Source organism: Grus americana, chromosome 8 (assembly GCF_028858705.1).
Source record: "Grus americana isolate bGruAme1 chromosome 8, bGruAme1.mat, whole genome shotgun sequence".
Classification (NCBI taxonomy): domain Eukaryota; kingdom Metazoa; phylum Chordata; class Aves; order Gruiformes; family Gruidae; genus Grus; species Grus americana.
Window position 1 is genome coordinate 18,715,063 of NC_072859.1, and position 24,496 is coordinate 18,739,558.

At 40.4% G+C, this 24,496-nt stretch overlaps 1 protein-coding gene across 2 annotated transcripts; it reads left to right on the forward strand.

The window, feature by feature from the left end:
- The first annotated feature begins 1,151 nt into the window (after positions 1-1,151).
- On the forward strand, positions 1,152-24,121 carry GTF2B (general transcription factor IIB). Of its 2 annotated transcripts, none has more exons than XM_054833854.1 (7): positions 1,152-1,250; positions 3,115-3,221; positions 13,509-13,642; positions 20,694-20,840; positions 20,977-21,106; positions 21,738-22,019; positions 23,630-24,121. In XM_054833854.1, the coding sequence occupies exons 1-7, from the start codon at positions 1,234-1,236 to the stop codon at positions 23,761-23,763; spliced, it is 951 nt and encodes a 316-aa protein (XP_054689829.1). In that variant the 5' UTR covers positions 1,152-1,233; the 3' UTR covers positions 23,764-24,121. The 2 variants fall into 2 exon arrangements, with proteins under 2 accessions (XP_054689829.1, XP_054689827.1); XM_054833852.1 differs by lacking the exon at positions 1,152-1,250 and adding an exon at positions 1,354-1,625.
- The last annotated feature ends 375 nt before the right edge of the window (positions 24,122-24,496 follow it).

A 24,496-nucleotide genomic window follows, 5' to 3' on the forward strand; every position in this document is an offset into this window, starting at 1 on the left:
TTCATCCCTCTCTTTATGAATGAGGAGGGGCTCATACCAAAGGAATAGGGTTTTTTTCCACTGTTTTACAGCTTGGGCTTGAAAACTTGCTGCTCAATATACAGACTTATTTTGCATATGGATAATCTCTGGGGGAATCTCTGGAGGGCCTTGGTTTTGCAACATTTCTTGTGGGTTTCTCCTTCTCCTTTGCCTGACATTTGCTGCCAAGGCGGGTGCGAGGGCAGAGACAGAAGGGAAGCTAATCACGTTGTGCAGGAGTGTGTAGGGCAACACGGGAAACCCACACAAACCAGCAAGTGTGTGTCTGTGTGTGTGTGGCTGCTTGAGTCAGGCTGAGTGTCTGTGCATGGCCCATTTGCCGAGGGCTTCCATGAGTCACAGCCAGGCTGCCCGACGCCTGCGGGTCCTGCAGAAGGGCCAAGGTTTTTCTCATGGTCGAAACAGCCGAGTGGCAAACCAGAACAGCTGTAGCAGATGCCGCCCGTAAGGGGGGAACTAAACTTTTCTTGTCTCTTCTTCCCCTTTCTGGGAATTGGTCTCTGCTTGGTCTCAGTTCCAGAGCAAAGAACATGTTGTGCCCCAGACACTTCCATGCAAACTCCACGGTTTTGCTTAAACTCGTTTTCTGTGGTATTTCACCAAACTGCTGGAGTTTGCACAGAAACAACTGAACCGGAGGCACGTCCCAGGGCTGCTCCGCTTTGGCGCAGCAGTGGCAGCATGGCGAGGCGCGGGCTGGCAGGGGGGACTTGCTGCAGGAAGGGCTGTCGGCAGCACATGGTCGTGCTCGTCGTGCTCCTGCCTGGGCCTTGGGTTGTGCCGTGCCGAAGGGGAAGGTTCTGGCTCAGCCTTGCCCAGTGCAGGCGTTTTAGGTGACAAGGGCTTTCTGAGCCCGCAACCCCGAGGTACCCAGCATCGCTGGATTTATTAGAACGACACTCCGGGTAGCAGGGGCCCAGGCTGTCTCCCTGCTCGCACCTGCCTTCCCCTTCCCGCTCCGGCCCCGCCGGGCTGTGCCGCCCCAAGCGCCCCGCCTTACCGCCAGGCCCGGGACGAAGGTAAGGAAGGGCGGAGTCTGCCCGCACCAGCCTGCCGCCTCCCCGCTGTTTGTCCCTTCGCGCGACCCGTAGCGAGCCCTCGGCTGGCCCCGCCCACCGCTGTCGGTATATAAAGGGGAGCGTTGGCTAGCCGCCTGACTTTACACAGGCGCTGCGGCAGGAGGGGGGCAAGATGGCGTCCACGAGCCGGTACGGGAGGCCGGCCGGCCGGCCTAGGCGTTCGGAGGGGCCCGTGCGGAGGAGAGCTACGAGGGAGGAAGCGGGAGGGGCTCCGCCATCTCTCTGTGTCCGCTGCACAGGAGAGAAAATGGCCGCGTCGCCCCTACTGCCACCCGGGGAGGAGCTGGTGGCCATCGCCGTCTTTGCCTGGCCTCGGTGTCCCCGTCTCTGCGCGGCTCCCGGTTTGCCGTGCGGTCGGCCCCTCTCCGGTTTCCCGTGTCTTGGGGCCGCCCCGTGTGCGACTCCCGGGGTGGCCGGAGGCCAGAGAGGGCCGCGGGGGGCCGGGCCTCCCTGGGCTTCTTCGTGTGGGCCGAGCGGCCTCAGAGGGGCAGTCCGCGGCCGGAGGTCAGGAGTGCCGGGCAGGCTGAGCTTTCCGCCCTGCTTCTTCATTTTGTTATTAATCAGTAGCGCTCCGAGAGGAAGTGAGCGTTTTAGTGGGTTTCGTGGCGATTTGTGACTTGATTCTGGAGCGCTTGTTAGTGAGAGCCCGGTATTATCGGCGCTTATGATCGAGCTCTTTTTCCTGTAGGGCCAAGCTCTCGGTAGTGCCTTATCTTCGTGCCGCTGAGCTCTATCGGAGGGAGGGTTGCTCTCAGACCCGGGTGTTGCGTTGCTTACGGGGATCGAGCGCATTCCTGCGTGTCCCGCGGGTGGGTATCGTCTGCGCCCGGAGCCCCCGGCGCCGAGCAGCGTCCGGCCGGCCGTCGCTCACGCTCAGCGCCGCCTCTGAGGCGAGGTGGCTGCTCCCTGGCTGGGCTCCAGGTTATCGGGTCCCGAAAACAGCTTTTAGGCTCCCACCCTAAATCTGTACCGGCACTAGTCAGTGGCCAAATGGGTCTCGGGCTCTGAATTGGTCTTTTTCCCTGGAGCTGTATCGAGGTTTTCTTTCAAGTCAGGAATGAAGGCAGGCCCCACGGAGTGGACTGTGCAGTGACTCTGTTACTCCTGCTAAACCTGTCCTAGCGTTTAGGGAGTGCTTCCTAGTAGTCTTGTTGCAATTCAGGAGCTATTTGCTCAGATGGACCTTTACACGTGTCATGCGTTTTCCTTCAGTGTAGTTGGCTTACTGAACAGTCAGTCACTAGTAGCTTGAATGAGATACTTTAAAAATGTTTGGTTAGAAGCAATTGGTTATTACTCTAGTTAGTAACTAAAAGTTGTGTTAAATATTGCTAATGCTTTATAGGAAGTTTTTTATATTTGCTGTAACTCTGGAAGATGTGTGAGTATGAAGGGCACAGATCCCTGTTATCAGAAGCAGTTGTCACGTAATCCCTTTCAGGAGCTGATTCTTTTTTGTTAAGATCTCACAATTAATGAGTTGTTTAATTTAAAATTGGACTTGTTCTTCAAATATTTGAAAATAATAAAACAGTGGTAGAATCAGCTGTTTTCTAAAGACATATATTTTGTGTGCACTACTTCCTGAATTAAGGACCTGGTAAACAATATTGATCTGATTAGAATGAGTGAGAACACTTATTTGCAATGAAGCAATCAACACTAACTTCATTTAGTGATAGACTGCGAGTTAGACTACACTTAATCAAGTCTGATATTTAGATTTTTGATGTTTTAATTTAAAGTGGGTTTAGTATGACGTATATCACCAAAAATCTGAAATTTAAGGTGACCTGAAGTCTTGATTGTCAAATGTAGTATTATAGCATTTAAATAAAAGGTGAAGTTCAGGTGTTTAGGTTAATATTCTATCATTTAAATCACTGTAAATTCTATATTATTAAAGAATTCCTTTCAGCAAGGAACTTTTATACTTTTGGATATGCAGCCTGCTTGATTAAAAGTAATTAATACTTCTAATTTTTTTTCTTAGTTTGGATGTACTTCCTAGAGTGACTTGCCCAAATCATCCAGACTCCATTTTAGTAGAGGATTACAGAGCTGGTGATATGATTTGTTCTGAGTGTGGGCTAGTAGTAGGTAAGTAGCTATTCGTATTTTTATGAATTACCATATAACTTAAATTGTGCTTGTAGATTTGTTTTCCCACAAAACTAGTATATGATAATTCAAGTATTAAAAGGCTTTTTCTTGATGCCTAAATAGTTTATTTTATGATATTCTGTTGGCTAAAAGCTTACTGTTTTGAATAGTCTGTCTTCTGGTAACTTTTTGCATTATTAAAAGAATCAAATTCTCTTTAAAGATTGAAAATTTAAAATATGTTGTGATTTTGAATTAGAATATTGTGCTGTCTAGTCCAGTATTCTGTCTTTAATCATGACTGTTGTTTCAGTCAGGAAACTAAGAAATGTAATAAAAGGTCTTTGTCAAAGAGCTTACAAAAAAAAAAAGTCTCAGTTTCCCATTAGTTAGAAGTTATCTTCTGCCCTGAAGGATTTTTCTTTATATCCTTGCCAGCACCTGTTTTTGTTAATTACTTCTCCTAAGGCTTTTAATACTGTCCAAAGTAAATATCCATTTTTTCCTCTGGAATTTTGCTGAGCTCTTTTACTCAGTTCATGTGGCAGCAACTTCCACAGGCTAAACTGCATTTCTAAATATAATGGAATATTCAAAATGAAAGGCCTTTTAGGCATTGTTTTCATTTGAATGGGGGGGGGGGCGGGGGAGAATCATGTTGTCATAGAACATGCTGCATATGCATTTTTATGTATCTCTTCTAGGATGAGCATCTTACTGTGCATCCTATTGTCTTTATTCCTTTTGCATGGGAAACTTTTCATGCTAGTGTTTAAACCTCATTTATTTCTATTACATTTTTTTAGATGTGCCATAACCCAAAGAAAATCCTCTGTTTTGAGGGTGCACGTTCAGGTGATTCATTCAGTAATAGGGGGGGATAAATATTTCAGATGGTTTTATATCCCTCTCTCCTAGATTGTGGTGCTTTTGTTTTCACTCTTGTCTTGCACTGAATTAAAAATTTTTGTACAGCTGTTAGCATAAAGCTAAAGGTTTAATAAGTTACAGCAAAAGTAGTACTAATTTAGCCAGGTGACTAAAATATGTATCTTTTATTTATGCAAAAAGCAAACTTCTACATAGCTTGTTAAAGTAAATGTAAACTTGAGTACCAGTTTCCTTTAAAATTATGAAACCATTTAAAAGGCTAGGGGGAGGGTTGTTACTTGCTTTGTTAAAAGAAGGGATGGTTTAAATTGCATAAATTATCATAAAGATAAATGTATCGTAATAAATTTGCTGGTTAAAAATTCAAATGTCCACAGTAATATTTCTTATTGAAATGTGGTAATAGGCTTCTAAATTATTGCTTAAAAATAGTTTGGTCCATGTTCAGCTCTTTGCATGGCTGCCATAGAAGTTGAACCAAAGTTTAGAAAAGCCCATCTTGATCAGTTCATAACGTTTAAGATAATTCTGGCTTTAGAAGAAGAGGGAAGGGTTTTGATATGTTTCATTTTTAGGAACTTGGGAGTTTATCAGAAATCTCAGTTCATGTACCTTCTCATACCTGGTCAGAACGTATTATTGCTTTAGAGATTTACTCTCTGGTCTCTTCTGAATCAATAGCATTGGAGATTTCTTTAGTTCAAGTTGTCAGCATTTTTGATGAGCAGAATCATTAGAATATTAATACAAACTTCTACTGAGTTGAATTTTTAAAATGTGTTTAAAATGATCTTAGTCCTCTTTACAGCCAACATTACTGGTAGGGTAAAAAGTGTTTTTTCTTTAAGCATGCAGTGTTTTTTAAGTAGGCCTTTCTATGGATTTATCACTGAAAGGCTTTAACATTTACTTCCCTTGTACTGATTATTCTCATTCTGTCTTGGCTTTCTTCAGCAATTTAGTTTACCTGCATATGTCCAATTTATTAGCTGGGGTATTTAGCAGCTAGTTTGGAAAACCAGTTAAATCAGACAAAGATAAATAATTGAAGAGTGCATGACCAAACAGAAGTGTGAACATTCAGCATTTTCTCTTCTGGTCTGGTAAGAAATTTAGAGGAGGAGAGAAACGGATCCAATTCTTGATGCCTGCTTTCTGGACATGTGTGTGAAGGAGGGGTGTTTTAAAGGAGTGAAGATGTAATTTTGTTTCCAAATGAGAAAACTTTCATGTATTTGTTGCAGATTTCATGATACATGTTCCCCTTAAGAGTGCAGTGATTTCATTTCCTGTTCTTACATAGAAAAATCATGGATTTGTGTTTCAAAGCTTGATATATAGCTGATGTGAACAAGGCCCACTGAGAATGTGTTTTGAGGTGGGCTGGAAGTTAGTGAGATCTTTATCACTGAAGGGGATCAATTAGAACAGTCTAAAACCCCCAAAGACTCAATATACTCTGTAGCTAAAGAAGTGTTACAGGTTTATTTAAAAATATTGTGATTTTGGTGTCTGTAGAGCAGTGCTGGTATATGTGGGGCAGAATAGTAAATGCTGAATTTGTGTGTTTATTTTACTGTTGCAAAGTACATAGTGATGTGACTTCACTTTTTTTTTTTGGTAGTACAATTTGGCTGAAATTAGAGCAAAGAGTCTTTGACTAAACTAAGTGTATTTCCACTTGATGTTTTTTCTTGCTTGCTGTGGCAAAGTACTGAAGTTTCACATTTGTGGAAAAAGTGTGAGCTTATTAAATGTAAAACAGTGTCATAGGATGAAATAGCTGGTGCATAGATAGTTTTCAGGTTTTGTAATCAATCTTCTGGGAATGAGATGAAATCAGTATTACTAGTATTATGACTGAGGATGCATTTATCAAGTCTGTAGCTGAAAGGGTACAGCAATGGAAAAGTTTGGCAGAGCAGGAGGCTAGGAGAAGGAGGAGTTGATATCTAACAGTTGAATTCCATGTCTTAGGCAGAGCTGTATATTGGAAGTACTGTTTTTGAAAGGGATTTTTGAGAGAGATTTTTAATCAAAGTTAAATTTTGTACTCATAGGTGGTGGTGGTAGCGTCTCACTAAGATTGAAAATTCAAGTTCAATCCGGTATACTGACTTTTCTTTGCACAACTTTTTTCACTTTTTCTAAATAAACTGTGGTGTTTTGCTGTGCAGTATTAGAACAATTAAATCTTGTAATGTCAGGATGACTGGAGCTGATGGCTGTTTTATTATTGCTTCAAAATATAGCTTCAGTCTACTGAAAACTCTCATCTGCCTTTTCACTGTTACCTTTACTGGCTTAGCTTGTGTTCCATCTTTTCATGGTAATTGTTTCCAGCTTGTTAACTTTTCCTCCTGTTAATTGCCTTTTGCATGAAAGGCAGTTGGAGACCTAAACTGCAATTATCCATGGAATTTTGATATTAATCTGGATTGACATGCATCTGAAACTATACAAGTCCAAGTTCATGTGCTGTCATAAGTCTTTTCTCAAATCATACTAGGAGATGTGGTACTGTAAGTGTTCATGTGCTGGCTTGGAATTCTCGGAGTTCTTAGGGTTTGGAGAAGTAGTTCTATGTTCATTTAAAACATTGACCATATCTCATTCTTCAGACAGACTTGGTGGAGGAGGAGCATTTTGTTCAAGAACACAAGGCTAGTAGATCCTCTTTCTTGACAGGTAAATATTTTGCTTACTGCCTTTTAGGCAGTAAAAAAAGCTGGAAGTCAGCTGATATGCCAGAAGGGGCTAAAGAAAGTAGAATCAAAGTGGAATACAGAGCACTGAATTTTCTTGATGTAGCGAGGTGGTGAGCTGAATCTCAGAGGGGATTGAGTCTAGTGGCATGTACAGCTGTGTAGCATCTCAGCTGGGTAGGAATACCTTTCTCATCCAAGACTTTCCTTAAACTTCCATGTAGTTTCATTAAATGTTGTCTTAGTGTGCAGGAGTTGGAGCAGTGGGGAGTTTATTTTCAGCATTTAGTAAGTGATTTTCTCTCACTGGTTAGCTCTGCTTCAGTAGGCAGGTATGGCTTAGAGAAGGACGATGCTCTTCTATAGAGTCTTTTTGGGTAGCCTTCTTAAATAAAAAAGCAGAAGTCTGTCTTCAGCTGATGAGAATCCTTGGGTACGTATCAACTTGTTAAAGTATTGAATCAGATTATGAACTGTATTCAGATGTTTATTCCATGTTCTGTGTATACCTGAGTCTTCAGTTAAATAATTTTGGGGAAAAATGTTCAATAGCTTGTGGTCAGCAGTAAGGCTGTTATAAAATTCTGTCAGAATATTTGGTTGGCTAATGCTTCTGAAAAGTTTGAGATCTAAATGGTGCATCTTAAATTCAGGTATGGTCTATGAAGAATAGATAAGATTTAACTGTACCACAGATTATTTTTTTCTTTTTTCTCTACAATATAACAAATGAGTAGGAAGGGGTTTCATGATTGCCTCTCTGCTGGCGAGTCTCTTACTCAGGGTGTCTGTCATTAGGGGTAGGATTGATTGTGTCTGTACATAGATGCTTATTTTCTGAAAACCGAAGAAACCTTTTTTTTTTCAGCTGTTGGTAGTATCATGCAAGTGGAGAAGGTGCTTAAGTACTTCTGATTTGGATCCAGTAGAGGGCAGTTGTGCAGTTACTTCTACTACCTTTTTATACCTCCAAATGGTGAAAAATCTTTTCATATTTGGGTGTATGTTCATGATTACTTCTTTCTGTATTACCAACATTTAAAACTAAAATGTGAAATCTCAAATTATTAAATAAATAGGCAAAAATCTTTAGATACGGATGTGTATTAGCACCTTACATCTGGTTACTGCTTCCACACTTGGTGTCCAGAGCACTAAAAAGTGTCTGACAAAAATTAATCCTTGTAAATAAAACTCTTTGGGTCCACAGGAGAACTAATTATAAAGGATGCTGATACTTAAAAGAAATTCTAAATAGTTGAGTTTTGCATGAGCATTCATGGATGCTTGATTTACACAGGGAATTTGCAATATGAAGAAAGTAATTTGCCAGCCTTTTTCAGTCAGCATTTCAAATAGTCTGTGTTTTAAGTCTAACCTCTTTCAGTTTTAAAGACAAGGGTGACAGTTCTAGCTGTTTCAGCAATAATGCTTGTAACAGTGGAAATGTAGATTTTGGATGTCAAAAGTTGGCATCTTTTGTCAGGCTTTGTAATAAGCACCACTCTTAACTTGAAATTTTCTGGAGGATGGAGGAGATGTTCTTGTTAGTGGGTTCTAGGCTGGGAACCAAAGGTGTTTGAGAGCCACTATGAAGAATGCTTCTGTTAATTGAAGTACTAGATTTATTTAGTGGAATAACAGGAACATTTTGAATCATCCTATTCAGGGATTTAAGGCAAATAAAGGCTAGAAATTATCTGAACTCCTCTGATGGAAGAAGAGTCTAAAGCCTCTTATTTTTGTGATGTAATGTAGATCAGGTACAGGCTTTTTCATTGAGAGTCTGTAGTTCGGAGCATCCTTTGCAAATACATGAGTTGTTTGTCTCTTAAAGGCCACAAGTCCTGAAGAGGTGTGACTTCAACTGACCAGACTTGTTCACCAGACTGTTTAACATTTCTACTCTCATTTGTTTCCTCCAAAATTATTACAAGTTGATGGCTTAGGAAGCCTGGAAGTCCTTTTGGCTTTGTCATCATTTTGATATGCAGGAGCTGCTAAGCCTTTGTTCTTGTAACAGTCATTTGCCTGCAGTGCTGTAGTGTCTGTTTTGATCCACAGTTGCCCATTGGTACTGGTATGATGCTGTTGATGTCTGGAAACTAGTTGAAGTCTTCTGTGGATTTGGTGGTGTTTTGTTTGTTTGGATTTTTGTTTAACACCATCTCAAAGCCTGCTCTGGTTCTGTTTGTTATTTAAGCAGAGTCTTGTGAATAGGCTGGTGTTGCTGTTAGTGGTGATGTGTTTGTGGTGTTGACAATTTATTGAAAACAAGATAACTTTTTGCAAAGAGTATTACTATCTTACAAAAGGCTAGAAAGTTTGTAGAAAAAGCTGTGACTGTAAAATTACGTGGGTGGTTTTTTTTTTCCTAAGAGTGTATTCTTTGGTTACATTTAATACATCTAGTCTTAAATAGAAGTTCTAAAGCTGAAAACTGGAGAAAAAAAAAAGTTTATATTTTGGAAACGATAAAGTTGAGTACTACTGTGTGGGGCAATGCATAAGCTAATAAGTAGAATGTGGAGGAGTAAATATCTGGAGTACTGTGTCTAACTCTGGGCTCTTCAGTGCCAGAAAGGTAGAGACTTGCTGGAGCAAGTCCAGCAGCAGGTTGCAAAAGTGATTTAGGAACTACAGCAGCTTCCATAAGAGGAGAGGCTGAGAGCTGGGACTGTTAGCCTGGAAAGGAGGAGGCTTAGTTCAGCCTGGCTTGGTACAGTTACGTGTCTTCACAATTCTCCTCAGCTTGTGGCCTGCTACCTAAGTTTTTCATTGTAGTTTGTCTCAGCACCTCATGACTCTAGTTAATAAGGAGTTGACTGAAATTAATTGCAGTTTTTTCCGTTTTTTTAAATTTGGCATTGCAAAATGCTTTTAATTAAAAATAAATTTGCTCACTAGATGGCAGCAGATGCCTTAACTATAAGAATGAAACATTCTGTAGAAACAATAGATATTTTGGTACTTTAAAGTGCAAATAAACTTTTAATACTGTATTTACGTTAAGATCAAAAGATTAGTTAATAATACATAGAAGTTGATGCAATATACAGCTAACGTTAGAGCTCCTGTGAAAAAGACTTAAGTACATACCGTCTCCAAACTGTTTCAAGACTGAAGTGGAAGATAATGTTACTTGAGGCTTGAATTTCATCCTATTTCTTGTTTTGATTAAACATTTTCAATTTGCAGCTATATTGTCTTCATATAACAGATAATACAGAATGCAAAAGGAGAATAAAATACCTGTGTATAATAAGTTATTGCAAGGGGAGTGCAATATTAAAATAGCTGGTATTATTTCTCTATAAATACATAATTGCAAATGCAGGGCTTGTTGAATGAAAATATTTTCCTTTGAGAAATAATTTTCTATTTTTTTGGAGGAAGAATTAAACATACATAATTGGTGATGTGTAGACATTTTAAGCGTATTTTTAAAAACTGTTCAAAATGATATTTTAATTTTTGATACCGACCTGAGTTTACCTTTGCATTTCTGTAGTGTGTGCTCTTTGCATCTGGCAGTTGTGAAGAAAAGTAACCTTGGTCTGAGGTTTTCCGTTCTGAATCACAGTTCTACATTTTACTAAATGAGCTTTTCAGACGGTGGGTAACCTGAGTCAGTGAAGTTTGCAGTGTGTATTTCCACTAGAGCCTGTGTGTCAGTCTATAGACTATATTTTAAAGAGTAACTGAATACTGGAAGAATGATTTACAAAATTAAATGGGACAGTGGAGAAAAACTCATATGTTCAGAAAGATGCTTCAGGATAGCAGTCTGGAGATGGGTTCCACAAAGATTTGGTCATGTAAATGGTGTTTTTTGTAAGTACTTCAGAGGAGGAAGCTGAGGAGATGAACTCATCTGATGAAAATTAAATAAAGGAGTGTCTAATGTAACCGTATCCAGTGAAGCTTATTTTTGTTCAAACGGACTGCATCAAAAGGAAGTAGTGAAGGAAATATGCAGCCACTCCCACGCTTATCGCAGCTCGACACCATTGCCAAAACCAATATAATAATGATGTGAGAAAGCAGAGATGATTTTATAAAGTACTTATTGGGAGCTTTTTTTACTCTGATGTTTGACCATCAGACCCATTTTCCAGGTGCTTCAGGAAAGCCAATCAGTAGTGTATGATCCGGCAAATTCAGTTTAGGACTTCAAATGTTAACTCAGGACCCATCTTCAAGGCTGATTCTTTACACTGCTTTTCTAAGACTGACTTCAGTATTTTAAGGTTTTGTTTCAATCACTTAAAGTGGGACTTAATTGCATCTGTACTAATGTCACAGTTCTAAAATGTGTTTTATGTTTTCAAGAGTTAAATGCCACACTTCTTGTGTGTGTGTGTTGAATGGGATAATTGACTGCTTGAAGCTGAGTATATTTTCCGTCTATGGAAACCTTTTGGACTATTTGTTCTGTTTTTGTTAATATTTCTAGCTTGTGTCACACTTTTATAGAAGCCTTTTGAAAAGTGGAATGCACTTCCTAGGACCTCTGTATACAGAAAGTTGTTTTCTGCAATAGCAGATCTCTTGGCAAAGTAAAGATATTTGCATACTGCATCTTAATTACACAAATGCTGTATATTCAGTGATTTGTTCTACTTAATCTTTTCTCACTCTGAAATAGTAGTCTGAATCCTCTGTTTGTAATATGTTTGCCAAAGCAGGCAATGATATAACACGTTTTTTGTTAGAGCAGGAGTGGTTCATAACTCACAAGAGGCAGATCCCTGAGTGAGTCATTTAGGTCATTCCCACTTGTGTGGAAAAAATATTACATCATTGCCCTGTACTCAGTGTTCTATTTATACCATGCCAGAATTTTAAGTACATTTTGCTTTTTTTAGATGCTGTAAACAGTATTGGGGGGTTGTCTTAAAGTAAAGTTACAACTAAGCCATAGAAGGAGCATTGCTGAATCAAATATTTACAGAGTCCAGGAGCTAGAGGAGCACGCTGTCTGCTAATTTAAGCTTGCAAGGAGGGAGAGACCTTTGTAGCAGAAAGAATGGATCTGTGCTTTCTTTTGCTCTGCTATATTCTTAACCTTCTAGGTTTTGATGATTAATTTTTTTCCCCTCCCCCTCTTGGTTTTCATTAGAGCAGTAAATAAAGGTGGAGCATAGTTGTGAGCATGTCTGGCAAATATCGATGAGAACACCTCTAACCTAAATTTATTCTTTTTGGTTGTGGTGATTTCTTATGGCTCATTCGCAGCTTTCAATTTCAGGCATATTCCTTGCATAATTTTATGTTAAGAATAAAGATCCTACTTCAGACTAGATTTCTACCCCCCAGTAACTGTGCAGTTGCACCACTCTGTCCATTGCTCCTGTATTTTCTCCAGCTTCATATCTTGTATTACTGTTGCTTGCAGAGTGCTTTTGATGTTTTTACCATGTTAAATCAACCTCTGTGGTTTCATGCTGAGACTTCCATACTGGAAAATTTTCTTGCAGTCAATGTTACTTATTTTTTGCAGACATTTCTTTCGTAACACACTTCAACACTGCTAAAGGTAGTGAATTTTTCCTCAGGTTTAGCAAAACAGGGTGACAATTATATTCAACTTTCTTCTGATATCCTACACAGAGCTGTAATCTGCTAAGAAAAGTGTTCTTTTTGTGCTCTTCTGTACATGTATTATTAAAAATTCTGTAGTATTGCTCTGGAGGCAACACCTTTGAGATGCAGCTTTTACCAGACCTGTGAATAGAATGAATAGCAGGGGATGTGGGGTGGGGTTTCTTTTTTTTGTGTGGATTTTTTGTTTGTTTGTTTCTTAAGATTCTATTGTTGTGATTACTGTAGGGCTTCTGCCTGCATCAGAATGTTGGTTAGAGTTATTTCTCCGTCCGAAAAGTTGCCGTAGGAAAAGTTTAGATGAATGTGAGATGACTGGAGGACTGCAAAGAAAGTTGTTTCATTCAGAGAATGTGGGTTTAGTGCTTTTTCTGCTTACTCTGAATCTGTATTTAAATTCTTCCAGGAATAACAGGGTAGATTGAGTTTAAGAAGAAGTAGTTGTGCATATATACTGTGTGTTGATACTGTCAGACATCATAAATGGAGTTGGGCAGGTTCAGACCTCCCTTCAAGAACAAGAATTGAGCTGCAAAATGTCGTTATGGTGGGTTAGAAGGTGGCATATCTCAGAGCACCAAGGACCTGGAGCTCTCACACAGAAGTGATTTACTATAGCTTAATGAGATGCATGATAGATAATTCACATACGCCCTTTGAACATAGAGCAAATGTGAGAGAACTTGTTATGTTACAGTAACTTACTCATTTGTCTAAGGGCTGAGAACATCTGTATGCAACCATGACCTCCAGCTTGAAATCAAGGTCCTTTTGTGTATTGAAGACCCCATGATACTCTTTAAGGATAACTGTAACTCTTTGTATTCTGGATGCATTTCACTAGTTATTTTTTTGTGCAGCTGTTTCCTGTGCAGCTGTAGTTGCATTTTTTTGTTTCTTGTTGCCTTCAACTTAACTTGTAAATTCCAAGCATTTTGGTACCTTGTCCTGCAAGTTACTGTTTTGTTCGGGAATGCCAACAAACTGCATTCTTATATTGGAGAGCTCAGATGTGTAACTTAATGTTTCATGTAATATTTCAGAACGTTACATTAACACAGACTGTTGTTTTCTGTGAACTCAGGTGACCGGGTCATAGATGTAGGGTCAGAGTGGAGAACTTTCAGCAATGACAAAGCAACAAAAGATCCATCTCGAGTTGGGGATACCCAGAATCCTTTGTTGAGCGATGGCGACTTGAGTACAATGATTGGCAAGGTAACACTTAAAATACTAAATTTTACTAAGTTTGAATGTCTTTATGTCGAGTACACATTTGCATGTCCATAAGGAAACTATTCAGAGAACGTATTTACAAAGAGATTTGTTCAGAGGAGGTATTTACAAAGAGATTTGTGTAAACTGAGCTCTTCCCTGAGGGTAGCAGGAAAGGACTCACCTCTTCAACAAAAGAAAAGTTTGCAGTGCTGTGGAATTACTTGCCACTCTTAGGTATACTGCTATAAATAGAAAGGCTGATGTTGCAATCTTTAAAGAAATACTTTGACTTAGCATGTGTATTTGAGATGGTTCTGAACTATCATCTTTTGTAATGAAATCTGTGTCAGATTCATATTGGAGACCTGGAGATCTACATGCCTATTGTACGAGTTCTTCTAGTTAACGTTAAAGCACTAAATGTAGAATTCTTTCATGGTGTGAGTGCTCCAGAAGGAAGTATTCAATGTATATTTGGGTTGAAATTTAGTGGTACAGCCATATCCTGTTGTTTCCCATAAGAGAGCAGGCAAAATTAATTGTGCAGATGCTCTGCCTTTAATGAAGTAGTGACCCAGGTAAGTTTTCATTCCTGTACTTTGTGCTGTATTTTTTTACTGCAAGATCCAAATTGATTTTTGTGGATTTCTTGAATGTTTCATGAAAGGTGGTCCAGTTGCTGATAAATAACTGTTAAAAATGTATTGCTGCTTTGTGTGTTGTGGTACATGCACACCAGGATTTCTCAGAAGTGTTTGTTGCAGTGATGTTTCTAGGATGAAGAAGTAGATGTACCTAAATACGTAGGTATACATATAGGGAAGAGTGCACCATACTTCTCAACCAAGAATTCTTCAAACAGATGAAGTCAACTAGCGAATACTGATATGGACAGCTGATCTTTCACCATAGGTGAAAAATAAACCTTCTGTTCAAAGGATTTTCCAAGTAGATGCTTGTGTTTTGGACAACTCCAAGCGTTGCTGCCCACCAGATTTTAGGATGCCTTATGGTGGCTTTTAGAATCTGTTCAAGCAAACAAATTTCTGCACTGCTCCATCAGAAAAGCTGAGATTGCTAAGTAGCTCTGTGAAGCAGTGCAGAAGTTGTCACTGGAGTTTTAATGTCACCTGTATAGGTCCAGAAAGATTGTAGATTTTGGGGCTTGGATTTCTGTCATCAATTTTGGTCAGCTATGATAAAGATCAGAAATACATCTTTATAGACAGATGGACTGTTTGCTCCAGGTTCACACTGTTGTCTCATTTTGGGACTGTGTAAATACAGGGTTTGTTTCTGGGTGCTCAGTTTGATTCAGTAGGTAGGATGACCTTCTGAGCTCTTCTATAACCTGCATTTTGGAAAAGACAAAAGATATTTAAGCTAAAGACAGAATGTGTATCTGAGCAAACAGTGACTTGTGCTGTGGCTTCTCTGGAGGTTCAGGTCCTCATTTAGAGTATGAGGGATAGCAGACTCAGTGAGAGAATTAGACATAATGAAACATCTGTGAAAAGTTTGTTTTTCAGTGAAAACTAAAAATTTTCAGAGATGGGCATTCATCTAATGAAACAGTTTTGCTCTTAACCAAAACATCCCAGAATAGGCATGAAGAAACTTGCTGTAGCAAAGAGTGCTATTCAGTGAAGATAAGATGTGAGAATGTCAGTGTGGCATGATTTAACCTATAAGAATTGTGAGTAAAAATGTCCAAGTACTGGAACTGCCAGGATCATGTTGGAGAATGTAGAGGGGGCCGTCTGTCCTACTGTGGATATTTTATTTTCATGGGGAGGAATCACAGAAGAGAGACATTATTTTCTACAGGAAGTTGGGAATCTCTTTGACAAACCAGGATGCGTTCTGTATAAGAGTTCCTGTGTTTGTCTTGCCAGTGAGCAGGAGCTCTGGTATGTCAGCTCATTGATGTGAACTCTATCGGGAGCTGTGTTTTTCCTCAGTCGTTTGGAAGGAAGAGAATGGCTTATATCAGAAGATACTGAAGAAATTTCCTATCGGTGCAGAAAGGACCTGAATTTTGCAGATGTAACTAAACCAAAGTATAGTACATTTCTCAAGCAGTCCTCTGAAGTCCCTGCCAGCAGTAGGCTGGGATGAGGATTGACCCAGATATGCACAGTAGTTGCCCAAGGGTGAAATTGGTGTAGTCGTGAGGAAGATAGTAGTATCCAACAGAGTACAGAGCAGCCTTCAGGAAGTTCAGAGAATGAAGCAGGGTAAGATTGTATTTTCTCAGTTAACAACAATTCTTAGAATGGCTTGGGAGTGGACCCCAGATTTGTGTGCCAGAGATTGCTTTAGCCTTTCGCATGGGACAGGGAACAGAGGAATTCTTTCTGCTTGAGGCAGAGCTGCAGATAATAGAATCTTAAAAACAACCCTCGCCCCCTAGGCCCCCCACAAAAAGTGGCAAACATAAAACAACCCCCCCCCCCACCAAAAAACCTCAAATCACAACCCATGTTGTGGAAAATCCGAAAGAGAAGGGCATGGATAATTCTCATGGTACATCATATTAGAGATCTATTGTAAATTCCTGGGAATGTAGGTGAAAGTGGGGTCCGAACCACTCTACTTGCCAGGTACAGCAGTAAAGTTCTGGTGACTGGCTGTTGCCTTGCAATAGTAAAGGAAGGGGGGCAGTTCTGCCTCGCAGGATGGTTTGTCACTCCTTCCCCTTTGAAACCAGGAGGTGCTGCTTTGGGACTCCTTTCTGCTGGGATATGTGGTCTGTATCTGCTCGCAGCAAAAGAGAGCCTGCTTTGCCGATGCAAAGGGATTAGTTCCTAATTGGTTTTAGTACTTAAGGGACCCATCTGTCTGAGGCAGCAACAGCCTGTGTTGGAAGAAAGATTAATTTGTCTGTGAAGAGGAGGATGAATAGCATAATTGGCTGCGGTGGAAGTGGTTTGCATTCTTCAGGCAGATCTTTAGGATATTGGCACAGAACTGTATCTCGCTGAAAGTAGATACCGTGTGCTGCAGTTGATCTGATGACAAAGCAGATCAATTGGAGACATGGTGAAGTCTGGTGTTAGCTGTGACTTGATTGCCAGAATATTATAGTTATTTCTAAAATCCTCATGTAAAATTCAAGAAAAATAACTGAACAAGCAGCTTCTAGATCTGCCTTGATATAAAGAAGTCTTTTCTATGAATCTAAAAGAAAACTTAAGTTTTGCTACCTATCTTGTGGAAAAAGTTGTCTTTTGTCACCCTTTGTAGTTAATCTATTCCTTTTTGTCGTGACTGCATCTACAAGAGAATTTAGGTTGATCAAACAAGAAACTAATGCAATCTCTTGGTATAGAATTCCTATGCTTTGATCAGATGCTTCTGAAAGGAAGCTGGCTGTTGTCAGACTGCATGGCCTGGATCTAGAAGTGCTATATTGATAAGCACTGGCAAGATGTCAAGGGCTGATGATTGAAAAAGAAGGAAGGATCCCTCAGACAGTATAATGAGGTGGTTGTACTGGGCAAGAAGACTGCTGGATCTGGGGGCATTCCTTGGCACTGTGGATAACCTAAATGATGTACGTGATGTTGATGATACTTCTACTTTCTGCTATTAAAGGGGATATACTGGGGCACAAAGCTGTTGGCTGCCAGCACTGTAAACCTAACCTCCACTGAGCCCTATCAGAGATTACCACTGTTTACTGGACTGTGTTTTCTCACTGTAGCTATCTTTGGGGCTGTTTCCACGATTGTATGTGTGAGGTTTCCGCTCACAAACAGGTGGAACGCCTTACTTTGACAGGTACCTTTCTTGCTGAGATGGGAAAATTATAAGTAGATGTCTTACAAAGGCCACAACGGTAAAATGCACAATTCTTAAAGTCTATTTGATTTCAGTTAAAACTATGGCTTCTGTTTTTTCCATGAAGGGAAAGGGACTCCTAAGATGGTTGTCAGAGGCTGAAGCCAACAAGGCATTGTCTCTCAATTGAAAGCTCCAGAAGGAAAGTAGATGGTGCATTTAAATAGCAAATGCAGGGAGAATTGCTGTGGTTTATTTAAGTGGTTGAGATGGAAGAGTATTTTCCAACCCTTTTATAGTTGTGAGCTGTATATTGGGTATGGCTCTTGGAGAGAGCTCATACTGACAGGGTAAAATCCTTTGGCTAACAGTACTTGCCTGCAGCTGCATTGGTAGTTTCAATATAAAAAACTACCAATAAAAGAGGGTAGATTTAGACTGGATGTTAGAAAGAAATTCTTTACTGTGAGGGTGGTGAGGCACTGGAACAGGTTGCCCAGAGAGGTTGTGGAGGCCCCATCCCTGGAAGTGTTTCAGGCCAGGTTGGATGGGGCTTTGGGCAACCCTGCCCATGGGAGGGTGTCCCTGCCCATGGCAGGGGGGTTGGAACTAGATGATCTTTGAGGTCCCTTCCAACCCAAACCATTCTGTGATTCTAATATTCATAAGCAAGTGTTTGAACGAAAAGGTAACCATAAGTACCAGTGAGAAAATAAAAAAATGGGAGGTTATGGTGACCATTGCAAAAAAACCAATAAATCTTTTAGGTGCTGTATAGTGGACCAGGGAACATCCTTGTGGTGAAGGGGAATACTTGATGGCCCCAGGACAGAACAGTGTGTCCTGGTTAAGGACTATCTGGCATGAAGCCTGAATATACAAGGACTGTGGACTTGCTGTCAGGTTTGATAGGCCTTTGTGGTCACTCTCCTGGCATCTACAGGATTTTGAGGACATGCACTTCCTGTAAGCATTTGTGCGTAGCACTAGTCTAGGTGGCCATGATGCACATGAATGTTGTAACGCATTGCAGGGAACAGGGATAGAATGATGGCCCGGAAGGAGCCTTTTGACGTGAGACTTGTGTATATTTTGGGCCAAGGGAAGTTGTTCTGGCATAATTTCTGAAAGGAAGGTCTAGTGTTGCAGATACGTTTGTAATGTTCCTCGTGGCCTGAAGTTTGTTGTTTTTGATTCTGGTTCTTTGTTTACCTTTAAACCTTACTGGGAACATTTGGATAATTGGAGGTGTTCATCCAGTCAAGGAAGTAGGATTGCCTTTGGAGCAGCCCTCTGCTGTGTTGGTGCCAGAATCATGGTGCCCAGAGAGGTGGTGGAGTTACCGTCCCTGGAGGTGTTCAAAAAGCGTGTAGACATGGCACTTCAGGACATGGTCTAGTAGACATGGTGGTGTTGGGTTGATGGTTGGACTTGATGATCCTAGAGGTCTTTTCCAACCTTAAAGATTCTATGATTTCTGGTGGTTCTTTCATCTGAAAGGACGTTGAAGGAGTAGGAAAAAAACCCCCAAGAATGATCTTGGAATCTAGCATCTGTCCTAGAGGGCATATTCAAGGGTCTAGGGAATCTTGCGAGGGTGGGTTCCGTGGTCTCCACAGCAGTATCAAAGTGTGTGTGCACCACAGATACGGGTCTCAACAGTAGAGGTATCCGCTGAGCTCATCAGAAATGGGGTGTAACTGGAGTCCTTGGGTGTAGGGAAGGGGAACAGTGTGAATGGTCAAGAGTGAGCGTTATTAGTGTCAGCCAAAGAAATGCAGATGTGCAGCAGAAGAGATTATAGAATTAGAGGTGGTTTTAAAATAGAAGGGCAATTCCAAAGAACATGTATCATCAAAGAAGAAATGAGCTCTGACTCCATCTGGGCAGCTCAGAGGAATAAGGTGGTGCCACGGTGTGGTCTGCCCTTTGTTCACTGTCTCCTGGCCCCACTTTGTACCACCTGGGCATCCTGACACATTGCTCAGTCTTCACCTTGAGAACTCCTGTGTGCAAGTGCTGGATGTGAATAGCCAGGTTAGCAGTCAGTCATTGATCAAGACCTGCTTTATGCTTACAGTTTTTGGCAGAACAGTGTAGTAGTCTTGTCTGCAACAGCCACCGTATCGGCTTGTTTGAATGAAGAAATCTGTTTGCAATGAAAGTTGGATCTGTAATGAAAGTTGGATGCCCCTGCGCAGCTGAATTGTTTGGAGGTGCCAGCAAGAAATAAAAGCTTGCTGATTCGGGGAATCCTGGTTTCTACTAATGGCATGGAATTGTTGTGAAGAAGCATTTTCCACTTGAGAGAACTCATGGCCCCGCATGCTGTGACAGCAAACACATAAGTAGACAATTTAAATTATGGACATTGCTCTTCTAAACTTAATAGGTTGTGTTGTTATCATCAGCTATTACTAATCTGACATGGCATTACTTGTTAAAGACATGTTACAAACTGATGGCTAATTGAAGACCTTCAACATTTTAGACCCTCTTAGCTGGGCAAAATTGATTGCGTATTTAATAGAAGTACATGATTTGCACTATCAGTTGTAAGGTACAAAAAAAAAAAAAAATGCATGTTGGAAGCTTGTCTTGAAGTTACCAGGTTGAGTTGGTGGCTCTTACTTCTCCAAAGGCCTCAAGCTTTTCTTTTAAGAGGTCCGTGGCCTTTCTGTAAAGGCAGAATATATGGATATTTACATTTGGCCACAATTAAGGCTTGGAACTGCTAGCAGCTACAGTATCAAATTGGTTCTGAATAGGTCATTGGTTTGGATGTTCTCTTTGCCCCACCTTCATTTTCATATTTGAGTTATCATTGTAACAACTGATCTCCAGCTGGCCTTAAAATTTTGTTTTTCTGACTCACCAGTCTGCCACAGTGCAGATGCAGCCCAAATGACACATGGGTTGCATAAAATCTAATCTTGGACCTCAGCATTGGTGACAGGGATATTGAGATGCACACATTGGCTACATGTTATTAATTTTATTCTTTAAAATGTTGTTGCATTAGGAAAGAAAAATCCCTGCATAATCTGTGGTCCTTGGAAATCAATTCACTATTTGAGACTTGTGCAAAGTATAGAACCTGATGTTTGGAACAATGCTTGATTGTACGATTTACTTCAGTGGTGTTTATTTGCACAACTGTTCGAACTGAGTGCCTTGAATTAAGGCGTATAAAGCTGGAAGAAGTTTGCTCTTGAAATGAGGAGGAAGTTGCTTGTGTTTTATTGACAATAAAAATTTTTCTTTTCAGGGCACAGGTGCAGCAAGTTTTGATGAATTTGGGAATTCAAAGTACCAAAATCGCAGAACTATGAGCAGCTCTGATCGTGCAATGATGAATGCTTTTAAAGAAATTACGAACATGGCAGACAGAATCAACCTCCCTAGAAATATAGTTGTAAGTTCATGTCTCCCTTCCTTAAATTGTTCTGGCATTGACTTAGTTAGCATAATATAATGAGCACATGAATTTTTGATATTGCTGCTAATTAAATGGCCTAGAGTTAATTAAATTTAGTCTTCTTGCTTTGAAGGATCGAACAAATAATTTATTCAAGCAAGTGTATGAGCAAAAGAGCCTGAAGGGAAGGAGTAATGATGCTATTGCTTCTGCTTGTCTCTACATAGCCTGTAGGCAGGAGGGTGTTCCAAGAACATTTAAAGGTAAGTTTTCAGTGATACAGATTCAATTTTGCTATGTAGTAAAGGTCTAGTTACTGTCACCGTAGGAGGTTGGTTTTCTTATTCCTGGACTTTGCTGAATTGGTTGGTCTCAGCTACAGCTCACCTTTGGGGTGGAGGATAGGAGGGAGTCTGGAAGTTTGTTATATTCCTGAAGTGAGTAGGTGCTCAGGCATGGGATTTTTGGTCATAATGCATTACAAAAAAAAAAAAAAAAGTGTTTGAAAGGCATTCTGAGTGTTGGTGAAACTTAAAAGGTAGTGCTTTGGTTGGAGGATGATGGGGACTGTTGTAACTGAATTTGAACCAACAGTTCTGGAGTAAATAATGTGCAGTAACTATGTGCAACTTCTCCCTGACAGGAATATAACTTTTTTGACACTAAGTACTAAATTTCCCTTCCTAAGCAAGCTGTATTAATTAGCTCCTAATGAAAAAGGTGCACTGACTGAAGTCATTTGGAAGTTTCACTAATGTGCAAAGGTTACTTAGTGATGAGGGCCTTCATGAGATTGGCCTTTTTTGTGGGTCTTAATATACTGAGAATCAATTTTTATTATTTTGGAGGGCAAATGCTGTTCAGCCTAAAGTTCAATTTTTACTCTTTGTTTAGAAATATGTGCAGTGTCCAGGATTTCAAAGAAAGAGATAGGCCGGTGTTTTAAACTTATTTTGAAAGCTCTTGAAACCAGTGTTGATCTGATTACAACTGGAGACTTCATGTCAAGATTCTGTTCCAATCTGGGTCTTCCCAAACAAGTACAAATGGCAGCAACACACATTGCCCGTAAAGCTGTGGAATTAGATTTGGTTCCTGGGAGAAGCCCTATCTCTGTAGCAGCTGCAGCTATTTACATGGCATCACAAGCTTCTGCAGAGAAAAGGACACAAAAAGGTAAAACTTCACTTTTTTTTTTTTTTCCTTCCCCACATCTTGCTCCTTGAAAGAGAATTCAGTGTTGTTATAAAGCTTGGCTGAGGTCTGTGCAAGTAGTGACAAGCTGCCATTCTAGTTGTGTACAGCAAGGACCAAACCAGGATCTCCCCAGAAAAACTGAGTAATTGGCTATGCTTGATGTAAACTGAATTCACTTTCATCTGGCACTATGAGTTGGATTCTTGAATGCAATAGACCAGTGCATTCAAATGAGCATAATTTTAACATCACCTATGCTAATATTTGCATGTGTACATTCTGCTGCTCTAAAATACTCCAAATGCAAACTTGGGGGCTTTATGTCTTTAGATTACATTGAGTCTTCAATCATTCTAGCAGCCAGGGAATTGCCTAAATTTGTACATGTTCCTTGACTTCTTGCAAGCCTGTGATAAAGATGGGAGTGGTGGGAGAGCAGGCTTGGCTGTAGATCACCTTTGGCATTACTCTCTCCTGGTAGGAAAGACTTTGGGAAGCCAGCAAAGAGTCCGGGGCTGTTCTTGAGCTTGAGAGCAGCATGAATTAGCCACCAGGACTCAGGAGAATCAGGGCTATGTGGGGGCAGCGCATGGGGAAGGAAGGGAGCTGAGGCTGTGGTGGTGGTTAGAACTTTGTGTGACAAATGGATCCAAAGCGCTGGTAGCTGGCTGCAGAAGATCCTTTGATGTGTCTAGTCCAGTCCAGGGCAGCAATGTTAAAAAATCTAGCAATTTCTTAGTGGAGCGCTGCTTTTAGGTAAAGAATAGCCTTTATCTGTCAGGTTGTGGTGCTTCGTTCTGCATTAATCACTGTTTATTCTGTCCTTGGAGCTTTCATCACATTGGCAGTTTCCTGGGCACGTGAGTGATCTAGAGCCCGTACAGTGCCTTCATCCTTACTTGCCTTGAGCTTTTGGATTATGTCTCTTAAGAGTGATCGTTAAAACAAAATACAGCTGCCTGCCATGGATACAGACATGACTCCATACTCCTTCAGCGTCCTCAGATGACACTGAAGGCTTTCATGGAGCTTAAGGTTTAAATTGCAAACTTGGTTGAATTTTGAATAAATCTTGAATAAATAAATCTCAAACAAGTGTTTCCTTTGCTCGTTAAACAGTGCTCTCTGCCTTTGACTTATGTCTCTGTGCATTTTAAGGTAAATATATTTCATGTTTAGCTGAAGATATCACTTTTGTCTATGCTTAAGTTTTTTGCTGGTTTTGCTTATATCTCATTAAAGCACACAAATGAAGATCCTGATGTTGATGACGATTTATTAGAATATTGCTGGGCACATGTAGAGTTTGCAGTAGATGTTTCTAATGACTTTTGCACTCTTGGCCCTCTGCCAATTTGAAACTGATAATATTCCAAGATTGATATCATAAGTTGAATTATGGCATGTGAGAAGACAGGCTTAGGTATGCAAAATATTAGTCAGCATGGTTAAGCCCGTTTTTACCAGGCTTGTGGGAGAGTTAGGAATTAAGCTAAGTGCATAGCACTTCTTGATAAGTTATGCTTGCTGGTTTCTTCAGTACAAATGGCAAAAGTAAAAACTAATCACTTATCTGCTTTTTGTCTTAGAAATTGGTGACATTGCTGGTGTGGCTGACGTTACGATTAGACAATCGTACAGGCTGATCTACCCTCGAGCTCCAGATCTCTTCCCAGCAGACTTCAAGTTTGATACCCCAGTAGACAAACTACCACAGCTGTGAAATTGCGGAGGGTTGCATTTAATTTCTATTAAAAAAAACCCCCAACAGCAACAAACTTTTGATTTTTGCCTATAATAAAGGATGTACAAAGTGTTAATATTGGGTCTTCATGTTGTGCAACTGGAGGAGATGGAGAATAACTGCTGGATTGCAGCACACATTCCAAGGGTAAACAAGCTCATTGTGTGGCATTTTGTATGTATATATTAGTGGAAGTAAATATTTAATGACTGTTGCAAAAAACCTTAATTTCATATTGTTGTACTTATTTAGATTTTTTTTGTAGGGATCTAGTAAGATGTATTTTGGAAAATTTAAAATATTATGTAATTCCCAAATAAACTGTTTTCCAAAAACACTTACCATCTTGTGAATATGACTGCAACTTGACGTGCACATACTATTCCACGTGCTGAGAACTGGAGTGCAGTCTACGAAGTGGTAGAGTTAGCTTCATACTTAGGGACTTGGTCACAAGGCTGCTTAAATGCTTGCTTTCTTGGCAATTTCTCACCTCTAGTGTGGCTTTCATATTTGTAGTTAGCTGTATAGTAGCGTGTGGGTGACTTAAACCAGAATGCAAGCAGTCACTGCAAAGCGGATTGAATATTTGCACAACTGCTGCTGAAGATTTCCAGATTTGTTGTGAAAGGGTTAGTCATGTCCTTGGCACGGTCTCCCTGATTTTCACTGATGTCTCTCTGCTTTGCTTCTGTGCATTTGACATAATGAC